Source organism: Solea senegalensis, linkage group LG10 (genome assembly GCF_019176455.1).
Source record: "Solea senegalensis isolate Sse05_10M linkage group LG10, IFAPA_SoseM_1, whole genome shotgun sequence".
NCBI classification, from domain to species: Eukaryota; Metazoa; Chordata; class Actinopteri; order Pleuronectiformes; family Soleidae; genus Solea; species Solea senegalensis.
The window spans coordinates 15,145,041-15,167,149 of NC_058030.1; the positions used below are offsets into that span (position 1 = coordinate 15,145,041).

Below are 22,109 nucleotides of genomic sequence, written 5' to 3' on the forward strand. Positions count from 1 at the left end.
CCTTTCCAGGGGGGCAAGCTTTTCATGGGGCTAATTGGAGTGTGCAAGCCATCACAGCTGAAGTGCTCCCGCAGGGCTTCTCTTTCTCTTGTACTCTTTTCTTGCCCTCTCCCCTCCTCCAACACCCAGGCTTTTATTATCATTTGCCATATCAAGTAAACAACCTGTTAGTGTAAATTAGGGTTCAGTGAGTGATGAAGCGACACATATACAAACCCTCCTGCCTCCTCTGCCTCTGTGTTTGCCTCTGTCCCCGGCTGGCACACTCTTTCTATCCCTTTGAGCTCTTTCCTCTTTTGTGCCCCCACTCTCTTTTCTGCCTTGTTTGGCACGCAGTCTTTGGTAGCGATCATGTTGGTGTGTGTGTGTGTGTGTGTGTGTGTGTGTGTGGATGCAGGGGGTCTGCAATGAAGATTGAAGTAGACAAAAAAAAGCCCTGGTGCAACCTTGAGGTGAAATTAATAATGATAAAAATAATTACTGTCCCATTCCCCTCACCCACTCCTCCCCGACCTAGTTTTCATAATAGAGAATGATAGCCCCCAGTCGCACACTATCTGTGTGGGTTGAAGTGTGTATTGGTGTGACTGTACGTGTGCACGTAGGGGCAGAGGTTGCAGAATCACCATGGCATAATGGGGATAGATGTAGGACAGGGCTTACATGAAGAAATCAGAGAGGCTATCAGGTGCAGCCTATGTGTTGCTGCTAATAAAGACTGCTACAGGTAAAACAGATGGATGCTGTTTCACTCCCCACCCCCCCGCCTCCTGTGCATCACATCAACACCTGTGTTGGCGTTTAAGCTATCCAAACTCACGTCCCCATTGTGGACAAATATTTATTGATCAAGTGTGTGTTTGGTCACTGTGACCATGTGTATTCAGCAGGCATGTATGGAACAGGCAGAGAAGTCTGCGCTGTGACTGTGAGCTTTGCTGTAGCCACCCTGCAAGCACACATACTGTATGAACACACAGTTGTATGACTATGACACCTTATTTGGTGAACTGGGACAGTGTCACATGCTCACATTCTTTCTAATGTGATGCTATCTTATGGGCCTATTCAAATGGAGATGCACACCTCTAGTCTGAGAGCAGTGATATTGAACTGTGTTTGTTGACATGCTGACATAATCTGTAAATCTGGCATTAGCAGACTAAGACCATGTTCTAACCAAAAACATCCCTGCATTAAAAAAATGCCAATCCACAAGGTGGGTTACCTGACAAATGAGCTTGCCTATATAATACTTTCATTATGTTGTTTGTCAGGGAAGTGGTCTCAGTTAAATGAATGCTTTTGCCCAAATAGTCATTAGCTAATTAAGAATAATGTTTTCTGTGGGTTGTCAGTGAATCAGGGATGGAAATTACTGTAGAAATAGTGATCACTTTGTGATACACTTTTATGAATATGTTTTGATAAAAACAAATTAAGGAGGCTACAGTTTTATAGTTTGCTGGGCTAAGTTTTCTCAGAGGTAAATATTATACTGGCACATGTTATTGAAAAATATTATGATATCTCTAAAATGTCCCAGTGGACATGTTTTTGTAGTTTTCCATGTAAACTCTTCTCCCCAATCCTGACCAGTCTTGTCCTGTCTAGTGTATGAGTAGTATGTCCTTGATGCTAACCCTGTCCTATCCATGCTTCGTTCATTGTTGATGCTGCCCAGCAGGTGATAGAGTTGCCACTTTGACCATCGTGGAAAAATGTCTAGAGCATTGAACGTGGTCTATTCAAGGCCCCTTTTCCCAACCTCCCTGCAGGAAAAAGAAATCCCCCATGAACTCCCACACAGTCGCATAATGTTGGTCTCTCAGTTTCAGAAAGGGCCATAGGGCTAAAGGACTAACAGCTGGGAGCTGAGGCCTAACTGTTACCAGTGGAGAACTGCTGGCAGTAAGTCAGAACAGAGCAACAGAAGGACCACTGAGCAACTCCTGACTCATAAACCCTCTGTGGACATGGGGAAAACCTTGCCTTGACTGTTTCTCTGGCAAAGGTAAAGTACGCTACATTTGGCAGTGGGCCTCTAGTGGAGGAAATTCACTATGAAATGTTGAAAACTGAAAAATGTTGTAAGACTGTTGAACTCACTGGGTGTCACGCTTCTTTACTGTTTGACAGAGAGATTGTGGTTTTGATTTAAAAATAAAAGACAACACTATTGTATCAGTTGTACATTATATTCTTAATTACCTTTTGTGTGACAAAGTTCTTGAACCTGTCACCAATTACTTTTGACATGATATTTTATCATACTACATTTGTTTATTCATATAAACCCATCTGCTGGCTTTAATACAGTTGTTGAATTTCTCTATATAAAGGTGAGATTAGTCCCATCTTACGCCTGATGCAAAGCTGCATGAATCGCAGAGCAAGTGTCAATGCTAGTTACCAATCGGCGTCTCTGCTCCACCCACAACAACTATGTGAGCAGTGGTACTTGGTGGCTCTGAGCACAGCTAACGTGACACATTCTAATGCCAGGTGTAAAGGAGGCCTACTGTATGTGTCATCTTAAATGTGTGTGCTCCTGCCTCATTGACTTGCTTGCGCTTGTTCCTAACTCCAAACTTCCCTTTGGCATAAGTTCCATAAACCTTTCTTTTTAAATAATGATTTTCCGCTCAGAGTTTTAGATTTTTAGACGCACCTGGCTTTTAAAGGGAATGACAAGCAAAACTCTGATTAGCTTAACTGATGTTGTGTCTAAAACGCACCTATGAATAATGCAGACACTAAATATAACCCCTTTTGCGCCTTGCACCTCACTTTATCCCAAGGTTATGCACATAATGTCAATAGCAAAATTAGACACACCCTAATGCGCTTACACCACACACTTTAGACCATGCATTTTAGATATCTAATTAGGGCCCTTAAGTTTAACTCAAGCCAGAGCTGGAAAGTTGAGAGGTCTGCATTTATTTTCAGCAAATTCTCCAACTGTAACCTTAGTGTGCCACATACAGTTGGAATGCTATCAAAGCTGCACAAAAGGAATTAAGCTCTTTAAGAAGTCTCGGTGGTGATTTAGATTAATTAAAAGTGTTTGATTAAGCTAATGAGGAACAGGAAGGTGGCTGTGGACATGGGTGAGAGGAACAGCAAAGGAGACCTCGGATAACCTCTGACCTCATTCTCCAAACTCGGCAGACTGTACCACCTAACTGACCTCATGGAACAACTGGAGAGGACGCACATGGTCTACAAAAAGTTATTGCTTTTACTTGTACCATGAACTTTTTCTTACTCCACTTTCTTTTATTCTTTATGTCCCCACACCAGCGAATACAGAGGCAGTTCAGGTGTAAAGTTTTCAGATTGTCCATTCATCTGTCCAATCACTTCTTGAGGGTATACCATATGAATTTGGCACAAATGTTTACTTGGACTCAAGGATGAACGGATAAGATTTTGGTGATGACAGGTCAAAGCCACCGTGACCTCACAAATAGCTTGAGAATATCCTTTCAGATTTGGCAAAAATTATAACTTGGACTCTTAGTTTCAGGTGATGGTGGCCCAGAAATAGTCTCAACAACAAATACAACCTTACATGAGAACACACCTGGAGCTGCTGTCTCTCCTTCCACATCACTCTATCTTCCGCTCCAATGTTGTGTTGACCCATGTGCAACAGTAGCAGCAGAGAACAGGTCACTGTACTACTGAGACTTCTGTGTGAGGAAAAAATTTTGCTTTCTCATGTCGGCAAATGTGATGACTTACCCCTTTAAAACTCTGGCAAAGACTTGCTGAACATGGTGCCCATGAAAAACTAAAACTAAAACACATGATCTAAGTGGATTGCAAGAGGCTGTAAAAATGATGAGGAGAGCACAGATAAGTCATTCTGCATTTGTGTTTCAAAATTCGAAAAACCACCACCTGTTACAGTAGGTGTCTTCAGGCTCTCTCTCTCTCTCTCTCTCACACACACTGCACACGCAGTGTCTCACAAGCACTTGTACTAATGTATTAATGACCACTGAGTAAGTAAGGTTCAGTGTCAAGTACGACATATGTCATGGCATTTTTTTCAGTTTGTAAGTATATGTATAAAGCAGAGAGGCCACAGAGAGAAACAGAAATGTTTCAACTATAAAAGTTGCCAAATATTTCTTTTTTGTCCCGCCCCCTTGGACGTCTGTACTTCTATGTGGATAAACACATTGACTACAACTGGCCCGGGAGCTCACTTGAGTCAAATATAAATCTTTCTTCACATCAAAGTGAAGACACTCAAGAAATATGCCAAGATGCAGTATATGCATTGTATGTGTGAACACAACTACAGGTTGTGAAAGCATTCTGGCCATGATGGCCTGGCTGTGTGCTCCTGCTGTGGGTCACTCAGGCTGCTTGGACATGATGCAGCTGACTGTGTGCGTGTGTGTGTGTGAGAGAGAGTGAGTGCAGCTTGCTGCTTGGGAGTGTTTGTATCTGTAATAGGCACTTAACCACACAAACCCAGCAGGCAGCTAAAGAGACCAGAAGAGATACTCAGTGGTGTTAACAGCAAGTTCCTCCCTTTACTGTGATAATTTAATGCAGTTTTTCTCTTTGGCCTTGTACCATGAAAGGTATTGTATAACCAGTGAGAACATTAGGGTATTTGTGATACACTTGGAAAATCTTTTTTAAATCTTTTTGTATCCATAAAATCTGCTGAGAGACTGGATGTAAAATGAGCTCGTAAGATGGGGTGTGTGTATTAGAGAAATACTTATCCATCATTTTTGGTGAGCAAGGACTCATGGGGAGAGCTGGTATTTTGAGTGCTGTCTTTAGTGTAGTAGTGAATTAATCTAGAGCGGAGTGTGGTGCACAATGCTGTGACATGTGGAAAAAAGTTGGATGATCCGGTGGAAATGGAGATTCCAATGGAAAACCATTGAAAAAGCACCAGAAGAGAAGAAGAAAAACAAATGTGAGTGCTGCCGAAGACAAGAGGAGAGACTTGGAGGTACAGGATTGGAAAAAGAGGGAGATCAGTGAAAGAGGGGAGGGGGTCTAAGGGGGAGAGCAGCAGGAAGAGAAGATCCGTAGAGGGAGGGAGAAAGGAGGTGTGATAGTGGGTGGTAGAGGAGGAGACAGTCTGGTGGATGGGCAGAAAGACAAAGGAAAGAGAGGAGAGTGAAAGGGATCTGTCAGAGTGCTGGTTAGGGATGAAGTGACTAATAGATGCACAGAGATAAGACACCCAAGGTCTCTGGAGAGAGAGATACAAGAGTGCAATATGGAATAACATAGTTGTTTAGTGAGAAAAAGAGAGACGGAGGATGAAATCTAGGAAAAAAGGCAGAGTGATAGACAGGCAGAGAGAAGAGGGAGGAGAGAAGAGCTGGATGAGAGAGAGGGAGGCCGTCTCATAGAGTGTATACAGCATGCGTGGAGCTGGTGCTAGAGCGAAAGACAGACAGAGAGAGGGAAGGAGGGAGGGTGGGAGGAGAGATGGAAACAGAGGGAGGGGTGAGGTATTTAAACACCAGAGCAGGACAGCAGAGGCAAAGCTCTGAACTCCCCGAGAGTGAAGGTAGGACAGGGAGAAGGAGCAGAAGAACAGATCAGTTTCAGTTTTTCCTCACTTACACTCATAAATTTCACACATAAAAATAGACAGACGCACACAAACTCTCACGCACTTTTGGACTTTCAACTCATCTGTGGACTCCAAGGGCTGTCCGCTGGAACTCTACCTTCCTTGCTCCCACTCATTACTCTCCTCACCACTTCACCTACATCCACTCCTTAGTCCCTCGCCGGGTGGGGGCAGATGGCCATGGTGCGGGCCTCTCTCGGGGCTGCCTTAGGCTGTGCCCTGCTGGTCCTAGTCTTGGGGAGCAGCAGTATGGATTTCGGGGCACCCCCAGCAAGCTTCTACCCCCGTTTCAACCCCTTCTTCTTCCTGTGCACCCACCACGGTGAACTGGAGGGCGCTGGGGTGGCAGAAGGTGCGGGAGAGGTGCTCCTCACCCTTCAAATTGTGGGCAGCCCTACTGCTTACACTCCTGGACAGGAGTACCAAGGTGAGCACACCCCCTATGATGTCCACTTTTTTAACAGCATACATGGGAGCATTTGCTCTATTGTTTCAGCATTTGTATTTTCAATTATAATGAGTAAAATAAGAAAAGTATTTTAAATTGGTTGGTTTTTAATTTTCACTGGCTGTGAAAATACAAGTTAACTTTTTTTTAAAAAAGCTCTGCTTTTGTGAAACCACTTCCTTTTGAAATTGTAAATGTTGTTGATCACTAAATCATGCAAAATGTGCTATTATGCATATTATACATTGTACCAAAGATATTAACCCAATGCAAGAATTCTTCTTCTTATTTAGTTTCACACATAATACACTGCTGTGGAGGGGTTGTGCAGTTTGTGTGGGGTAGTTGTTGTAGGAAACCAGCGTTTATGTAACTAATAAGTAGTGATGCTGAGTGGGACTCCTGTTCAGTGCTGTGAGCAGCTTTGGTGTTTTACTGAGCTGTGATCCTGTGCGTAGGTGGCTTCGCCACAGGACTAACAGTGAGATCCCTCCAACTGAATGAGAGTGAGAAAACTGCAAGTGCGAATGGACAAACAGAGCACCATAGAACAAGATTCTCAGACTGATAGAAATGAAGATCGGTAAATCACACTTTGAGTGTAAACAGAAGTGAAGATTATCTAACCCTAACCCTTTTTCCCCGCACTGATGTGCTGGCACCTGGTCTTGGAAAAAAGATCCCCTCTGACTTCTTAAACTGTGTCACCATTGCTCAGTCACTCACTCTCGCCACTCAGATGACACTGGGGACAGTGACCCGTACAGACCATCACAGACCCACTGAGGTCACATTCCCATGTAGCGAGCTCAAAAAGTTGAACATATATACAATTTATATATATTACTGATTACATGGAGTTCACTAAATACACACATGTTGTGTACATAGCCCATATATGTCCTTAACCCAGTTTTTGTTGTCTTACTAATAACACCAGTCTTGTGACGTCAACAACTACATCCCATTATCATGGCCAGTGATTGCAAAAGAGGACATGTGCAGGCAGTTAAATTGTATCGAGAAAAATGAGAAGGCCATGAGAGCGGGAAGAAGTGTGGAAGAGTCAGTATTATCCTCTGTCTAAAAAACAGTCCAGATCAACCCTTCAGCCAAGAACCTTTTAACAAGGGCTGGGCTTGTACAGAGAGATTTGAATAACTAGCTGGTGGATGGGAGGGATAGAGCACTAAGAGAGGTTTAAATAATTAGCATTAGAAATGTGGTGGACTGGGAGGAGGGAGAGATTTAAATAGGGCTATGGCTGGGATCGGATGGAGTAGGGGGAGATTTAAATGATGATGAGAGGATTGAGCTGATAAGATACCAGCAGCAGGGTTTGCACGGAAAAAAAAATTACATTGTTCCAAGCTGCTCACTTTTTTCCCATCCTCTGTTGTGGCACATGATTGCAGCTCATTGTTGAATTTCTTTGACTTTATTGGGGATAAATGGCAAGTGAAAAAGTGAAACATGGCTGTCCTTGTGTGGACAGTTTGCATCCTTTCCGCCTCTCTCTTCCTCTCACCATTTACTGGTTACATCCATGCTTACAAGTCTGTACGACGGCCCCTACCCTGCTCATTTTGACAGAATGGTGTGGTTTGAGGGCAACAGACTTGGATGTAGCTGTATCTCCATCTGCCGGCTTTGGTAAAAATAATGTGAGAGAAAGATAAAAAAAAAAAAAGGGAAAACGGCATATTAGATATTCTGGTAAAATATTCTACAAATTAACTTTTGTTTTTCAGAATGTTTATTTTAATTGGTCAGTTGTTTTTTTTCTCTCATTGCTTTTCTATGTGCCTGCAGGGCTATAGTTTTGGATTACGTTCATTTTAATCTTCTAAAAGCAATGTGTGATCAAACCGCTGAATGTGCTGCATTTGGAAATGGTGGGCGAGAGCATTAGAGATACTAGTGGTGGGGTTGAAGGGCTGTAGAAAAGAAAACTGAAGAAAACAAGAAGAAGACTAATGTTTTAACTTGAGGGAGTAGAAGATTGAAAAATAAGAGAGGCAAAATGACCTCTTATAAAAGAGATGGGAGATAAGTGTCTCAGAGAACCACCTCAGCATTTGGTACTGAGCATGTGTGTGTGTGTGTGAGTGACCAGTTTATCGCTCAGTAATTGGGTTTCTGACCTGACCTCACTGCCTCTCACTCCTCTGTTGCTTTTGAATCACACGGTCATGTGTGGGCAGCACACTGTGCCCTGTGTTTTGTAGTTGTGATTACTGTGTTTAGCTATGAGAATGAAGTGACCAAGAGAGATTGTGTCACTGCTGTTTGAAATCGTTGAGAGGGTGGGTGTACTGGCAGGGTCATAGTGGACTAAATGAAAACAGAAATCCTGTAGTGATAGGCTGAACTGCTGCGAAAAATAGAGAGGGGAGAAATGAAAAGGTTTGTGGAGTTTAGTGTGGCTGCATTCAGACTCTAGGGTCAAATCTTGTACAAGACAAATGGAAAACAAGTGTCACTGACATACTGCCCACATACAGCCTTATCTTTCAGAGGAGAGAAACGGAAAGATGCAAGGTCACTATGGGATTTGAGCCTGTCCTCTAAAAAAAATCAAATGACCCATTTGAACCACTTTTGCTAAACTCTGGAGGCAGTTCTTTATTGTGATAATGTCTAAGCATTTCTCTATTCATTTTGTGTCTGACCTCTTTTAACACTGCTCTGGAAATGCGATATATTCTCTATACAGCAACCACATGTTTATTTAGGAAGTAACATCAGACAACCCAAGCCAGAACCCTGTTTCTACCAGTTAATCAAATTGCTGTTTTTCGTTCCTGACTCTTTTTTTTTGTCCTCCTGCACTGGAAACCCTGCATGTTCAGTCTCACAGATGAACAACAGGGCTCAAGAGGGGATGGTGACACAGCAGTGCGAGAACAGGAAGAGGCTAAATTCCTCTAAACAGACTGTTTTAGTATCAGAAAATATGGCCTTTCCCGTAAGCACTGGATTCAAATCATGAGTAGAGGGGACACCATTCCTCTGTGTTATGCAGTCCGATTAGAAAGCACAATGGAAAACATTGGTGAGGGAATGAAATAGCAGTGTAGTGTCTGTGTCCTCTGCAAGTCATTGGAGAATAGCTGACAAAATGGAGGTGCATAAGCAGAAATGGGCCAGAGAGATTGACTGAATAGCTCTGAATGTCATAGAATTTCTACAGTTTGTGCTCGTCAATTTCATTCCATTTTTGTGTTAATGCTTTACCCTTTTAATGAAAGCCAAGGTTGTGTTTATCATGCCAGTGATTTCAAGCACAGCACATGTTTGGATAGAGCACACTGTTTTGTCTTGTGTCAATTACAATGTTGTATGAAAAAGCTTGTGCATTTGCACACAATGTAAGTTTTGTAAAGGTTTTTGTTAATGCTTCCATGTACAGAGTTATTGATGTCAATGAATGAGCCATTCACTCAAGTCCCTGCTGATGCATGCAGGTTCAGGTTGGAAGCGTAGCTGTCCCTGTCACCACATTCATTGTTCCTCTGCAGTATTGAAAATGAAGCAATGCTCAATGGGAGTCAGCAGTGTGTCTGCCACAATAGAAAAACAGAAGGCGAAACAGAGGTGGAAGGAAAAGTGACAGAGGGTAGAACAAGACAGCTGCTTACAGAACTAGTTTGACAGTACTGGCTGAAATGGCCATTGCTCATCTGCCGATAGTCTCTACAGCATTCCCTGCACCATGGATCTTTTCATGTGCAAATTATTATAAATTAGGATGCGTTAGAAACAATTAACATTTCAAGGAGATTTGGACATTGCCACAAAGTGAAATTCTAAATGGCAACTTGGAGATAAATTCATCTTCACAAAATGCCATCAAGTTCACCCATAGATCAGACATAGTGTGTTGTGTCAGCAGCTTGTGTCTTGCAAGGGGAAACATTCTATTATCTATAATGTAAAGTTGGTTAGTTGTTAGTTGTGGGAGTTGATCTGTGAGTGTGCAACTGAAGTCCGTAATGTTGGAAGTGAAGGTCAAAGACTCGAAGTCCCAGTAAAGCTGGAAAAAAGCTGATATTAACTGATCAAACACCAGGTCATATCAGTAAAGCCACAGCCAGATGTCACGTTAACACATGGCTCATCTTAAAGTCTTCACAAAAGGTGCTGAGAGTCATCTTTGTCTTAAGCTTGAATGCCATTATTGCATCAATCTACTGTGATTTATGCAGCCCATTAGATGTCATCATCACCTTCTGCACCACTTAACCTCTTCAGGTCTGCTTTCTGACCTCTGACCATCTCTTGTAAGTCCTCCATTGCTTGGAGGTCTGTTACAGTGATTAGTTTTGGCTGTTGTCCCTTCTCTTCCTTTCCAACAGTCCCGTACTACTACTACTACTGTATGTCTCTGTTCCAGCTGTAGTGTTTTACATTTGTCGATTTTAAAAGGAAAGAACACATTTAAGTATTTCTTACGGAGCAGCAAGCATCGGTCAGTGAACCATCAAAAGACTGGCCTACTTTTTAATGAGATGGCCTGTTTAGGAGAGCAGAGGCACTGAAAGGAGAGGAAAGGTGAGTAGAGGGGGCTAGGGGCTAATGGTTTAATAGGACTCTTTTATGAGTAAAGGAAATGCAACATGCCGATAGCACTCACACTTTCAAATGGTCCAAATCCATGCATTCATTAGCTTTCCAGCTCTTCAGCCTCTCGGTCTCCCGCTGCTTTGTCTGAATAGGTCATTTCACTGAGTGGAGGGAAGTGTGTCAAGTGTATTACTGTTTGTGACGGCTTGCTGGGTGTGTTTGGATGTTCTGTCTTTGTGGTCATTGAATGATGAACCATTTTAAAGAGCATTGTATTCACTGATATATGCCAGTTTCCTTTATATAAGGGACCAGATGGGCGAGAAATGAGAATGGAGATTCATTGGGAGTCTTTCCTTTGTCACACATGCATGCTTGGCCATGCAAACAGCACTCAGTTGTTAGTAGGTGATCCATCATCACATGAACACATGTCAGATGTTCCACTTGCTAAACACAAATGTTCTGATCAGCGGGCTATTACAATTATTTGTGTCAATGTTACAACAGAACATGAAATGATAACTTGTATAGGGGTGGGTATTTTTCTCTTTTCAGGTGCTAAATGGCCGTGTCAAGTTGATGTTATCGGAACATGTTTCAGCTATTATAAATCACCCTTGAAACCTATGACAAAGTGTCAGTGACAGACATATCTTCTGTCTTTACAATTGTATTTCCCCATGAAGCCTCAGCGAGCCACGGAGAGCTCTAGAGAATTTGAGGACATGATAGTTGAGATGGGCCAGATGCCACGTATATGCTACATTTATGGAAAATTGATTTCCTGCATCGGAGCACAGTGAATCGCTTCGAATAACAGTGACATTGTAAGCCTTTGCCAGGTTGGTGCCAGATGATGGCAGAATGGAATTAGGTGTGGTAGAAAGAGCTAAATATGAAGGCAGTGAGTGGATCTCTGCCAGGCAGGAGTTGTGTGTCTGTGCCAGCCTTTTCTGGAGAAGTGGCAAGTAGCTATGAGTTAATTTTCCAGCCAAAACAAAAATGCTCGTAACAAGCAAACATGAGTAGTGTTTTCAGTATGTTTTCTGAGTTGGTAGACGAGTGGGCATTTATATTTTCACAATGTTGGAGTGTGTGCTTGCCTGTTGTGGGTTTGCCTGATATGAAGTGCCTCTCTGTTGATAATGCAAGCTTGGGGGTGCAGATGTTTGACTCCAAATGCCTTATATCCCATTCCCACAGGTCAACTCCCTGGTGTAATTATTTGTCTGCTGTATTTTGATGCACAAATTGCGGCACAACGCTGCAACACACATTTATCCTCCATCCATTATCATGGCCAAAATGTTTGTAGTGATTCTTACTTTTTTATAACTTGGGACAGTTCTTAATATTATTTATTTCATTTTTAAACAATTGATTTAAAGAGAGACTGAAGTAAAAGATGCAAAGTAGTTACCGCCATAATATTAACACTTATGGTTATGGTGTATGTTTTTCCTCTCCCCACTTGTTTTTTTACTGTCACGTCCATGACGTCACCATTCACACATGGGTGAAAATACACTTCAGGGCAGACCAACCACTTTTAGGAGCTTCACAAGGGTTTTGCGTGCGGAGGTTTAAATTTTAGAGGTACAACCCCAAGCACAACTTTAGCAACATGTAAACCAAGCAAAAAATATAGTGACGTTATGAGTTTTTCCTTGCCTGCAGTGAAAAATGATTTGCTTGTGTTCTTGCTGTTACTTGCTCTCATTTCTGTTGTGACTGAAGATGAAGTATGAAGTGTACATACATCAGTCTCTATGGTAAATCATAGTGGAAAAACAGAGCACCAGTTCACCAAGCCCACACAGCACACTCTAGACCCTGAGGGCGAGGATGAATTTGAAATCCACTGTATTTGTTGCCTAAGTTTTCCAAAAGAAAACACAAGGGATGCACCCTACACAGTTTATATGAATAGTTATTTTATTGACATGCTGCACCCCTCACTGTATGTGCTTCTTTGATGTCTACTTTTGAAGCACAAACAGGTTGTAAACATAATTTTTTTTTTCTTTTAATTTTCAAAAATTAAAATTCAAAAAACCAGCACTGCATTTGATATTTAGAGTTAAGTATATCTATGCAAACTCAGTGTTCTTATCACAATCTACCTCATAACAAAGAGCCACTGTTCATTGTCTTTAACGAGTACCACGTGGCTCTAAGCCGGATTTTGAATACTGATGGATCCTTTTAAAATCTTTCTTTCCTCCTCCCTATCCTTTCTGCTGAACGTGTTGTTCTTTTGGGGTGGTTTCCCAGCCGCCGTTGATTGGTGTGTCAGTTTTGCCAATGGGCTCTTCCTTCGAGAGAATGGAGGTCCTGTCGGAGGATTGTGAACCTCCTCCCTCTTCTCGTGCTTTGGATTCTCCTACTGGCAGCTTCATTGAGAGAGCTGTAATCCCTGCTTGGGGGCCAGTGTGTCGTCTGTGCTGATAGCATTCAGAAGGCCTTGTAGCACTCTAATGGATCCACTACAGAAGAGATGGTTTGGTGCAACTGGCTGGATGCTGAGCATACAGCACGTGGCACAGGCGGATTAGCTCCATCCCCATCAACCCCCATTCAGCACCATCTTCTTTCGAACAGCGAGACCCACTCTGCCCAGAGAGACACAACAGGCTGGCAGAGACAGATTACACACACCCATGCAAATGCACAAGTTCACACATATTCCTGTGGAAAGTGACAGCATGGTTGACGGGTTTGGTGTTTACAGGGTCCCTGATGCTCTGTTGTGAAATCCTGCAAATAAAACCTTGTACCTCAAGCCCCCATAGGTGTATCACTGAGCTCTGACAAAGGATTAGAAAATCCACAGAGATTATACCAAAGGTGTCACAAATGACAATGATAATCCATCTGGATTTCTTGGTTTATCAGCTGTGATGTGACCTTACCTTTGCATTTCACGTATCGATAATAATTTCCTCCTTGAAATCCTGAGTTCATATTAGACAAACTAAGGAGCGCCCAGTGGGCTAGTGTGTCATGACCGTGCTTAGGGCTATGAATTTAGCTTTGCCAAATGTCAATCAAGTGGACCACTTAACTACACACTACAGAATGACGTGCCTGGTACCCAAACCGAGTAGAGCCGAGTAAAGCTGAGTGATGATAGAACTGTGGAAAGGCACCATAAATTATGACAGTAGAAAGAATGATAATAGTAATAAAGTCACTGAATGGTTGCAGCTATAAAGTAAAGCAAAGGTATGGGATTAAGACAATAAGAGGTGAAATGGGGGGGTAGAATGAGCATGACAAAATTAATTTCAGCAATGAGTGTATTTCTTGCCAAGCTAAGATAGTCTGATTAAGACTAGATGTCAAGTGAAATGCTCCCCATTGATCAACTGCCAGTAGAGACCATTTTATTACTGCAACAAGCTTGTTAATTAGAAATCAATCTTTCCCCTCTGTTATATGCAGCCCCCTCCACCCCACTGCCCTACTCTCTTTCCACCCAAACACTCATACACAAAACCTTAGGAGGCATGTCAGTCTTTGACTAATGTCAGTATTTTTTCACTTAGTTGGCTATAACCTCTCATTTTAACGCCAAGAAAGACCAGGGAGTGGAGAACAAAATAGTGAGGCACAGTATCCTGCCTTCCTCTCCAGCTCCCAGGGTGTCTTTGTGCTCTCTGAAGAATTTGCCAAACTCTAGGATTGCTTTAAAACTGAGAACTAAAGTGGATTTTATGAGCTGAATAACAGTTCAACTCCATCTGTGTGCAAAAATATTTATCTTTAAAGGAGTTCTATATTACATCAATTTATTTGTTTTGATTCCAAAAGGCATTGTTTTTTGTTGGGCATATTGTATTTTATGTAACGTAATTAACTATAAAGTTTGTGTCAGTTAAAAAGGCTGGAGATATAAACCCGGACATCTGTGTTCTCCTGTGTACACATATGCATGTGCACCAGTTTAAGTACTTCAGCTTTCAACAATTTGAACAAATTCATACTGTTGCACAATTCAAATTTAATTTAGTTGCTATTGCACCACTTGTTTTTAATGACTCTGCTGTTGTACATTTTATTATTATTTTGCATAAGAACGATGCAATATGCTTCAAATATTTTAATTCAAACAGGTCACAACAAATCTCAAGCTTTGTCCCCACATCCATATAAATACATGTATTTGAGTTTTAAATAGAAAGCATGACATCCCTCATATGCATTGGGATGTAAAAACCTGTTGAAAATTCATGCATGTGTTTTGTAATATGCACTACACCAGGGATGCACAATATCGATATTGGAAAATATCGGTCTATTTTCATTTGTACATAAACGACAATGAAAACACTTATATTATTATATTTTTATACTATTTCAAAGACCAGCAACTGCCATTGGTATATTGGTATTGGTTATTGGCCCAAGCATATGCCAATATTGGCATATCTGGTATCGGCATGAAGTCCAATATCGTGCACTACACTACACTGATAACAATGCAAGTGAGCCTCAGGTCTTTTTCAAACTGTTCAAAGTCCAGGTTGATACTGTGATAAGATCTGCAACTTGTGTCAGCCCACGAGGATGGCTTAGATGAGGGCAGGTGCACCTGGTGTTAACTCACTCACTTATTCTCTGTCATCTCATTAACTTCTGTGAGCCTGAAAAACAGGGATGGTTATTCAGAAATAATATACTGTGTATATACATAGAAAACCTGAATATATATTTAAGATTTGAGTTCAATGTGAAAAATGTATTTGCTTTCAAAGCTACTTAATCTCTGTTGAAAATAATTTCATAAAGGCACTTGTGATTGTCCATGATTGGTCCATTATCTCCTTCAATGTAAGGAGGGGTGTATGTGTCACCAGTAACTGAAGAGCTCTCTAGTTTGACCCCAGTAAATGTGGACAGGGTAATCAAGCTGCTTATGCTCCTATGCTGTACATTTGGCTTCTCTGCTCTCGCTGTGACTTCATCTCTTTTTTTGAACAATTGGTTCTTGGTAACTTGTGGTAGTTGACGTTATATTACTTGGTTGATGACTGCCTTGTAGAATGATGCATTAGCATGTTCAATGTGACTGTTATAATGCTACACGTATCTCACTGGCTTAAACTGTTAACTGTTTGCACACATGGATGAGCACATGGTGTTAATCATTAAGACTACTCTGGTCACGGCAGTCACCAGGTGGCAGAGGGAAAGAATCATGGTGTTCCTGAAACCCATTACAATGTAACCCATACAGTAACCATCAATCATGTATCTTATATTTAATAATGTCAACTTCATTTAGATATTTTTTTTTTATTATAAATTTTGCCTGATGCTTTTGGTCAGTGATTATTTATATTAAGCTTTCCTTTGCTACTAACACATGTGGTGCATTCTTATCTTGTCTACTTTGATCCTGTCAGTATTTCTCTAAGAAGATGAAGAGTGAAGACAAAATCCAATAAACAGAACTGTAGCTAATCAAAATGCATTTAGAGATCAGTACTGAGATGGGATCTGCATGCTCTTTGAGGCCCAGTGAACCTATGAATAATGTTGAAAGCCCAGAAACATGATTCTCTATCAAAGGCAATCTCAGGTAAAGGGAAAAGCCTTTGAGTTGTCACATTGTGATATGCTTCTTTTGAACATGCAGTGTTTTATGAAAAACTACGAAAAAATGTTCTGTCAAGACTGATTTTGCCCTTTTGGGTAGTGGAGATGCCTTCTCTCAGGGGTGTGTGTGCAGTCAAATGTCAAGCCTTTATCGCACCATTAAGACTACAAGCGATGTAAAGCACATTGTATGCACAATAGTATTATTGGAAAATGATATGCAAATGAAACTACTCTGAAAGAGACTAAAGGGCATTTAAAATTAGGCTTTTGGTGGAGTATGTACACCTGTGCTTACTTCTGTTCAAGCATGTGACACACAGGCTCGTATGAATGTAAATGGACACAAATACACTGTATCATATAAAAGCAGCACAATGAAGTGTGATTGTGCAGCAGATTATGTGTGAGGAACAGGATGCCTGTGTGATAGAACTGCCTCTTCACTCCTGTTTTTCTCCATGGCTGAAGCCAAGTGAGGCAGGCAGGAAGGCTTCAGCTTACCTCCTTGTCAAACAGAGTAGGAACTCATCAAAACAATGCATACCAAGAACCCTAACAAGTTGCACATTATAAACTCAGTCAGTAGTCTTTAAATGACCAATAATGTGGTCTCAGGAGATCAATTGATTTCATGAAGAATTTGTTGGAGATGTTGTAGTTACGCAGACATATAGAGACTCGGTGGCTGATAGGTTGTCTATGATCTAGTGTTTCACAGCAGCAGATGGCAGTGCCAGCAGGCCAGGATGGTGCCAGAAGGTTACGCAATGGAATGATGCCTCTAAGACCTGACTTGATCACTGCATGACACATGTGCAGAACCACACTTCCCACACCATCTTCTGAAACCGAAGAGAAGTGTTTGTATTTATGTGATGTGGTTTCTCTGTAGTTTCATGAACTTGTCAATCCAAAGGACTGGCCTTTTCTTTTCTCATCAGAAGACATAGGGACCCATCCATTTTGGTGTCATGCTAGTGACTGACAGTTTGAACCATTTCAGGGAGCTCGGAGTGAATTGACACCCGACACTGGCATGACTGCAGAAACAGATGGAACTATTGCTTCCCCATGGTCAGACCTCTATATCCTGGTCCTCTCTGAGGTACATATGTGTTTGCCAGTGGGACATGGGTCAGATGGTTTGTTATCTTTGTCGAGGTTGTTGCCAGGAAAACCTAAATCCATTTGGAAACAAACAGGGTGCCCTCCTGATTCACTGAGATTCATTGATAAAATGTTCTGTTATAGTATTTCCTTTTCATGACAGATTACTATATGTATCTTATTTTACCATTGATACCTTTTTCTGTGATTATAGTGCATTACAGATGGACAATGTATCTCTTTCCATCTAGAGTAGAAGCACCTGAGAGCAACCAAATATTGCCAGAACCTCCGATTGCATGTCTTTCCAGTCTTAAGTACTTTTCATATGTTTTTCTGAAAACAGGGAGTAAATCTTACGAATGTAGGCGTGGTGAAGTCCTGTGGGTATGTTTGTACACAAAGAGCAGAAAGAAGCTGTTCAGGCCATGCCAACCACATGGAGACTTCATTGCAAGCACACTAAGCTGCAGCATAAATCAGGTCTTCTCTTTTTCCTGTCCGACTCCAACCTCATCCCACACTATGCTGTTCTGTAAGAATGAGCTCATGCCACCAAGTGCCAACTACAGCGCAGTATCCATAAGGAGACATTAACGTGGCTTTTAGGATGCCACTGGGCCCTATTTTTCAAATACTATACTCATGATTACTCAACAAGCTTACAGTAAGCCATTCACACTAGTTTAGGTTTTCCAACATTAGCAGCTCTCTGGATGTTTAGAAAGGAATAGTACCTGAAGACTTTGAAGATACTGTACATATGTGTATATCTATATATATAGATATTGATATAGATATACACATATGTATGTTCTCAGTCTTCCTTCAATATGTTTTTGTCCTGGCAATCAAGATGCACTCAGGAGATACCAGGAGCTAATTCAGTGCTGCTCTTCTTGAGAATAAGGGGAAAGCTGAAATATTAACTCAACACAAGTAAACTGGGAATATGTGAGATACAAAGGAACATAATATTTAGCACATGAGATGGCAAATGTATTGAACATAGAGATAGATTTCAAAAGAGATTAATGTGATATTTATTAATCAGTCTTATATCCTGCATATGATCTAGAGACTTGTCAGCAAAGCCAGTATTCTGTTTTGGTGTAATGTGTGGTGTGTTCTTCTTCGATGCCTTCGGTGGATCCACACCGAAGTGAAGAAAACCCCTGGCCCATCAATAGTTGAGTAGGAGCACGGCTGTGTGTATGTAATGAGGCAAACCACATCACATCATTAATATTACATGCTGGCTTAGGGCAAAGGGATATGCTGTGTGCTGTGTTCAGGTATGTGTGGTTATATGTGGGTACGTGTGATCTGCATACAGTGTAATAAGCATTTTGTAAGACTTGATCTTTGGTGAAGTTTCAGGAAGTCCAGTCTGCATCTGTGCATCAAGGATTATCAAACAGCAAAACATTTTAAAAATACAGAAAAGATTTTGGAACTCTGGAAAGTCACAGTGGCAACTGTTACATATTTTGCTAAGACATTATTGCTAAACGGCAGAACTACAGGGTACAATGTACAGTGCAGTTTTTCTTGTTGAACTTGCTGGATGACGATTTGTTGTGGAAAAACTTGATGTTTTAATGGACAATCATGCATTGGTTTGCCAGAGGTGCCATTCAAATTACGAAGAGGTCTAAATTTTATTAATGCCGGGCAAAAGTTGCATTTGTCATAGTCTACTACCACCAAACTATATGGACATTCAAAATAAAAACAAATACTATTACATACTGAATTTCCATAAAAGTAAATTATACATTTGTTTGAAATTATTTTATTAATATAAGTTACACAATGTATTTTATTTGTTGCAAATACATCTTACGTTTTGTAGTTAATCGGTTTCTTTTAAACCTAATGACAAGGAAATCTCGAAATTTAAGTCTAGATGTTTGCAAGAAATAGGCAATACCTGTGTGCACACACAGTGCAACAGTGTTCCAAGCACACATGGAGAATTTGATAATATGTGAATGAGAGTGTTGGTAATAAAGTTCACCTCCATTCCTGCCTCATCCCCCTCGGCCAAGTGAACAGTAGTCAGAAATGAAGTGTGGACCAGAATGTTAAAGGCTACCATCAAAGGCTGCCAGTCTCTTCCTTTAGATCTGTGTGTGTGCGTGTGTGTTGGTGTGTGTGTGTGTGTGTTGGTGTGAAGTACCCCCACAGGTGATTGGATCTCATCTAATTAGCTCATCTGTCTGATGCATTCGCAGGCCAGTGAGAGAGGCGTGTTAGAGGCATGTCTAAATAATTCAAATCTTGCATTTGTATTGATCAGGTAGCTCTGCTCTCTATGGGCCACTCCACTACTACTCTTCTCTCCATCCTTCTGTGCCTCTTTCTTGTTTATTTTTTTTTTTCCCTTTTCTGTTGTAACCTTGTGCCCCTAGCTTTTTTTCTTCTCAATTCTTTCTCTTCCCAACCTCTGCTTAAAATAGTGTGCAGCTTCACTGCAGTAAGGAGCAGAACATGCATGAAAGGGGAGTAGATGGAGTATGGAGAGAGCATTTTCAACCATGGTTTCTCAAATGCGAGTAAGGCTGAACAAGAGAGACTGAAAGGAAGGTGAAAGCCGTGGTTAAAGAAAAAAAAATAGCAGAGTGAAGATAGAAAAAAATGTGTGTAGGAGCATGTGTTTGTGTAGTTTACATGCATGTGTCTGTGGAGAGTAATGGAGTCTGTGTGACCTTGTTGCTGCAGGTCAGTAGAAATGTAAAAATGTAGTAGTGTAGTGTATTGTGTGTGCCGAGGGTTGTGAATCCCAGTCCAACTTAGTGCGTCAAACCCAGTCCATTATTCCATTAAATACTGCATCACGCCATGGCCTTGGATCAATACAACATAATGTAAACACTGATAACGTGTCTCACCACACACTGGATTGGATTTGTTGAGCAGATAGTCTGATAAGCAAAAAAAACAAAAACACACAAGATACAGATACACAAAATGAACGTGATAATTGTTTGTTTGAATGAGAAGGTTTTTTTCCCCCTGTGCACTGTGGGTATTGCGGTGCAAGAGGCGTACTGCACAACATGGATTGAATATGATAATACGTCTGTTGCCAACCAAAATATCTCTTTCCCACAATACGGCTTCTTGTACACACTGTATGTGCTGATAAAATTTGGCAGTGTTCAGAGCTGACAAGGAAAAGAGAATACAGAACGCATTATTGCTAACAGTGTTTTCGAGCCACTCGTAAAGAAAACCCAATAACTGCAAATAACAGAGATTTTGTACTTGTATTTCTCTATTGATACTTGAATGTTTTTACACCATGCAGCTAAATCACCTTCCTCTTTAATATTTTGTGAGTAACCATTTGTATAAAGTCTGTGACATGAAATAAGAGGAGGAGATGTCTGGATATAATAAAGATCGTTGTGGGATCAATTATTGAGGCTTTGATATGGGGGAAAGATGGGCTGAACCATGCTTTTAAGACAGGGTGTAGCACATCCAATCTACACAGACACACACTTTCAGACACATACAAGTGCTTTGTAGCTTGGGTGAGTATGTGTTAATGGAGTCACCCAGACAGACAGACAGACAGGGAGAGTGGGCCACACAAGAGTCTGTTCTGCCCACATTCTCACAATGAAACACACCAAGCCCAGAAGAATAAACGCCCATGGCCAAACTGACATGTAGCTATTGTTACTAAAAACACACCAACACCACAAGTGTCTCCTCCTTTTCCCGTTCAGTTTTCCCCAAAAAACAGGGGGATTCCAGGGTCAGGAAATAACAATGCCTTGAAAGGATTTCAACCTCATCACAAGCAAATATTTTCAAGACAGTTCTTTGAACCACTGACTTTTCCCTTGTGCTCTGATCTGTCTGGCTGGAAGCAGTCCAGTGGCTCAGCTGTCTTCCTCCAGTAATGTAGTTGGCTCTGTGGTCCCGTCACTCAGGGTCTCTGTTTACTGGGCAGATCAATAGCTAACTTGCGGCTGGATTCACTAAGCTATAGATTTGTACAGCTGGATAAAAGACTAACGGCAGTTGATTGTTCTCCTACTGTTTGTGTTGAGCTGTGTGTGATGAATCCCACGGCTATCAGGTTTACAGCCAATTAGCTCATCACTTTCTTTTTGTACATTTGCCACAACAATAATAGTCAGTAGGTTTATATTGCTTTCTTTTTGTTTGATTTAGAAAAACATGACTTGATCCCCCTTTCAGCAGATTCTGTAGTTTTGCTTGTGTGTGCACTTACGTGTTTGTTCTAACACCTGCCTGCACATCCTCTCCACCTGCAGGGCATTTGGTGTTACTGATTTCCTAATTAATGGTCTGTTAACACCTGAGCACTGTACTCATTAGTAGCAGGATGTTAAGGATCGATACATGCTTATGCACATCACACCAGCTAATTATCTGCTCAACCTGCAATCAAAGTGTGAACCTATAGCTTTGTATTTGGACAGATCTCTGACAGCTGATCAGTTTGTACCCCAGTCCTTTTGTGAGTTAAATGGCCAGTAAAACACAAGGATATTGTATTATATTTCATAATTTGCATTTATGAGGACAATTGGATGCGGTATTGCTATAACGCACGGCTTTAGAGTAGCACCAGCCTTAAATGTTGTGCTTTTTCTCTCTCTACAGTAACCATCTCTACCAGTGTATCGTTTGATGGTCTGCTGGTGACTGGCCTCTACACCTCCACACCAGTCCAGTCAGCTCCCATCCCTGCTCCAGCTGCCTTTGGCTTTGGTA

General features: G+C 41.4%; 1 protein-coding gene across 4 annotated transcripts in view; it reads left to right on the forward strand.

Moving 5' to 3' along the window:
* Positions 1-5,523: 5,523 nt before the first annotated feature.
* The window catches only part of reln (reelin), an 80,795-nt gene continuing 64,209 nt past the window's right edge, over positions 5,524-22,109 (forward strand). For 3 of the 4 annotated variants that reach the window (XM_044035784.1, XM_044035785.1, XM_044035786.1), the window contains exons 1-2: positions 5,525-6,050; positions 21,999-22,106. In XM_044035784.1, the coding sequence (XP_043891719.1) occupies positions 5,798-6,050; positions 21,999-22,106 (361 nt within the window). In that variant the 5' untranslated portion in view covers positions 5,525-5,797. Of the gene's footprint in view, positions 6,051-21,998; positions 22,107-22,109 lie in introns of all 4 variants that reach the window. The other variant, XM_044035783.1, reaches the window with a different exon arrangement.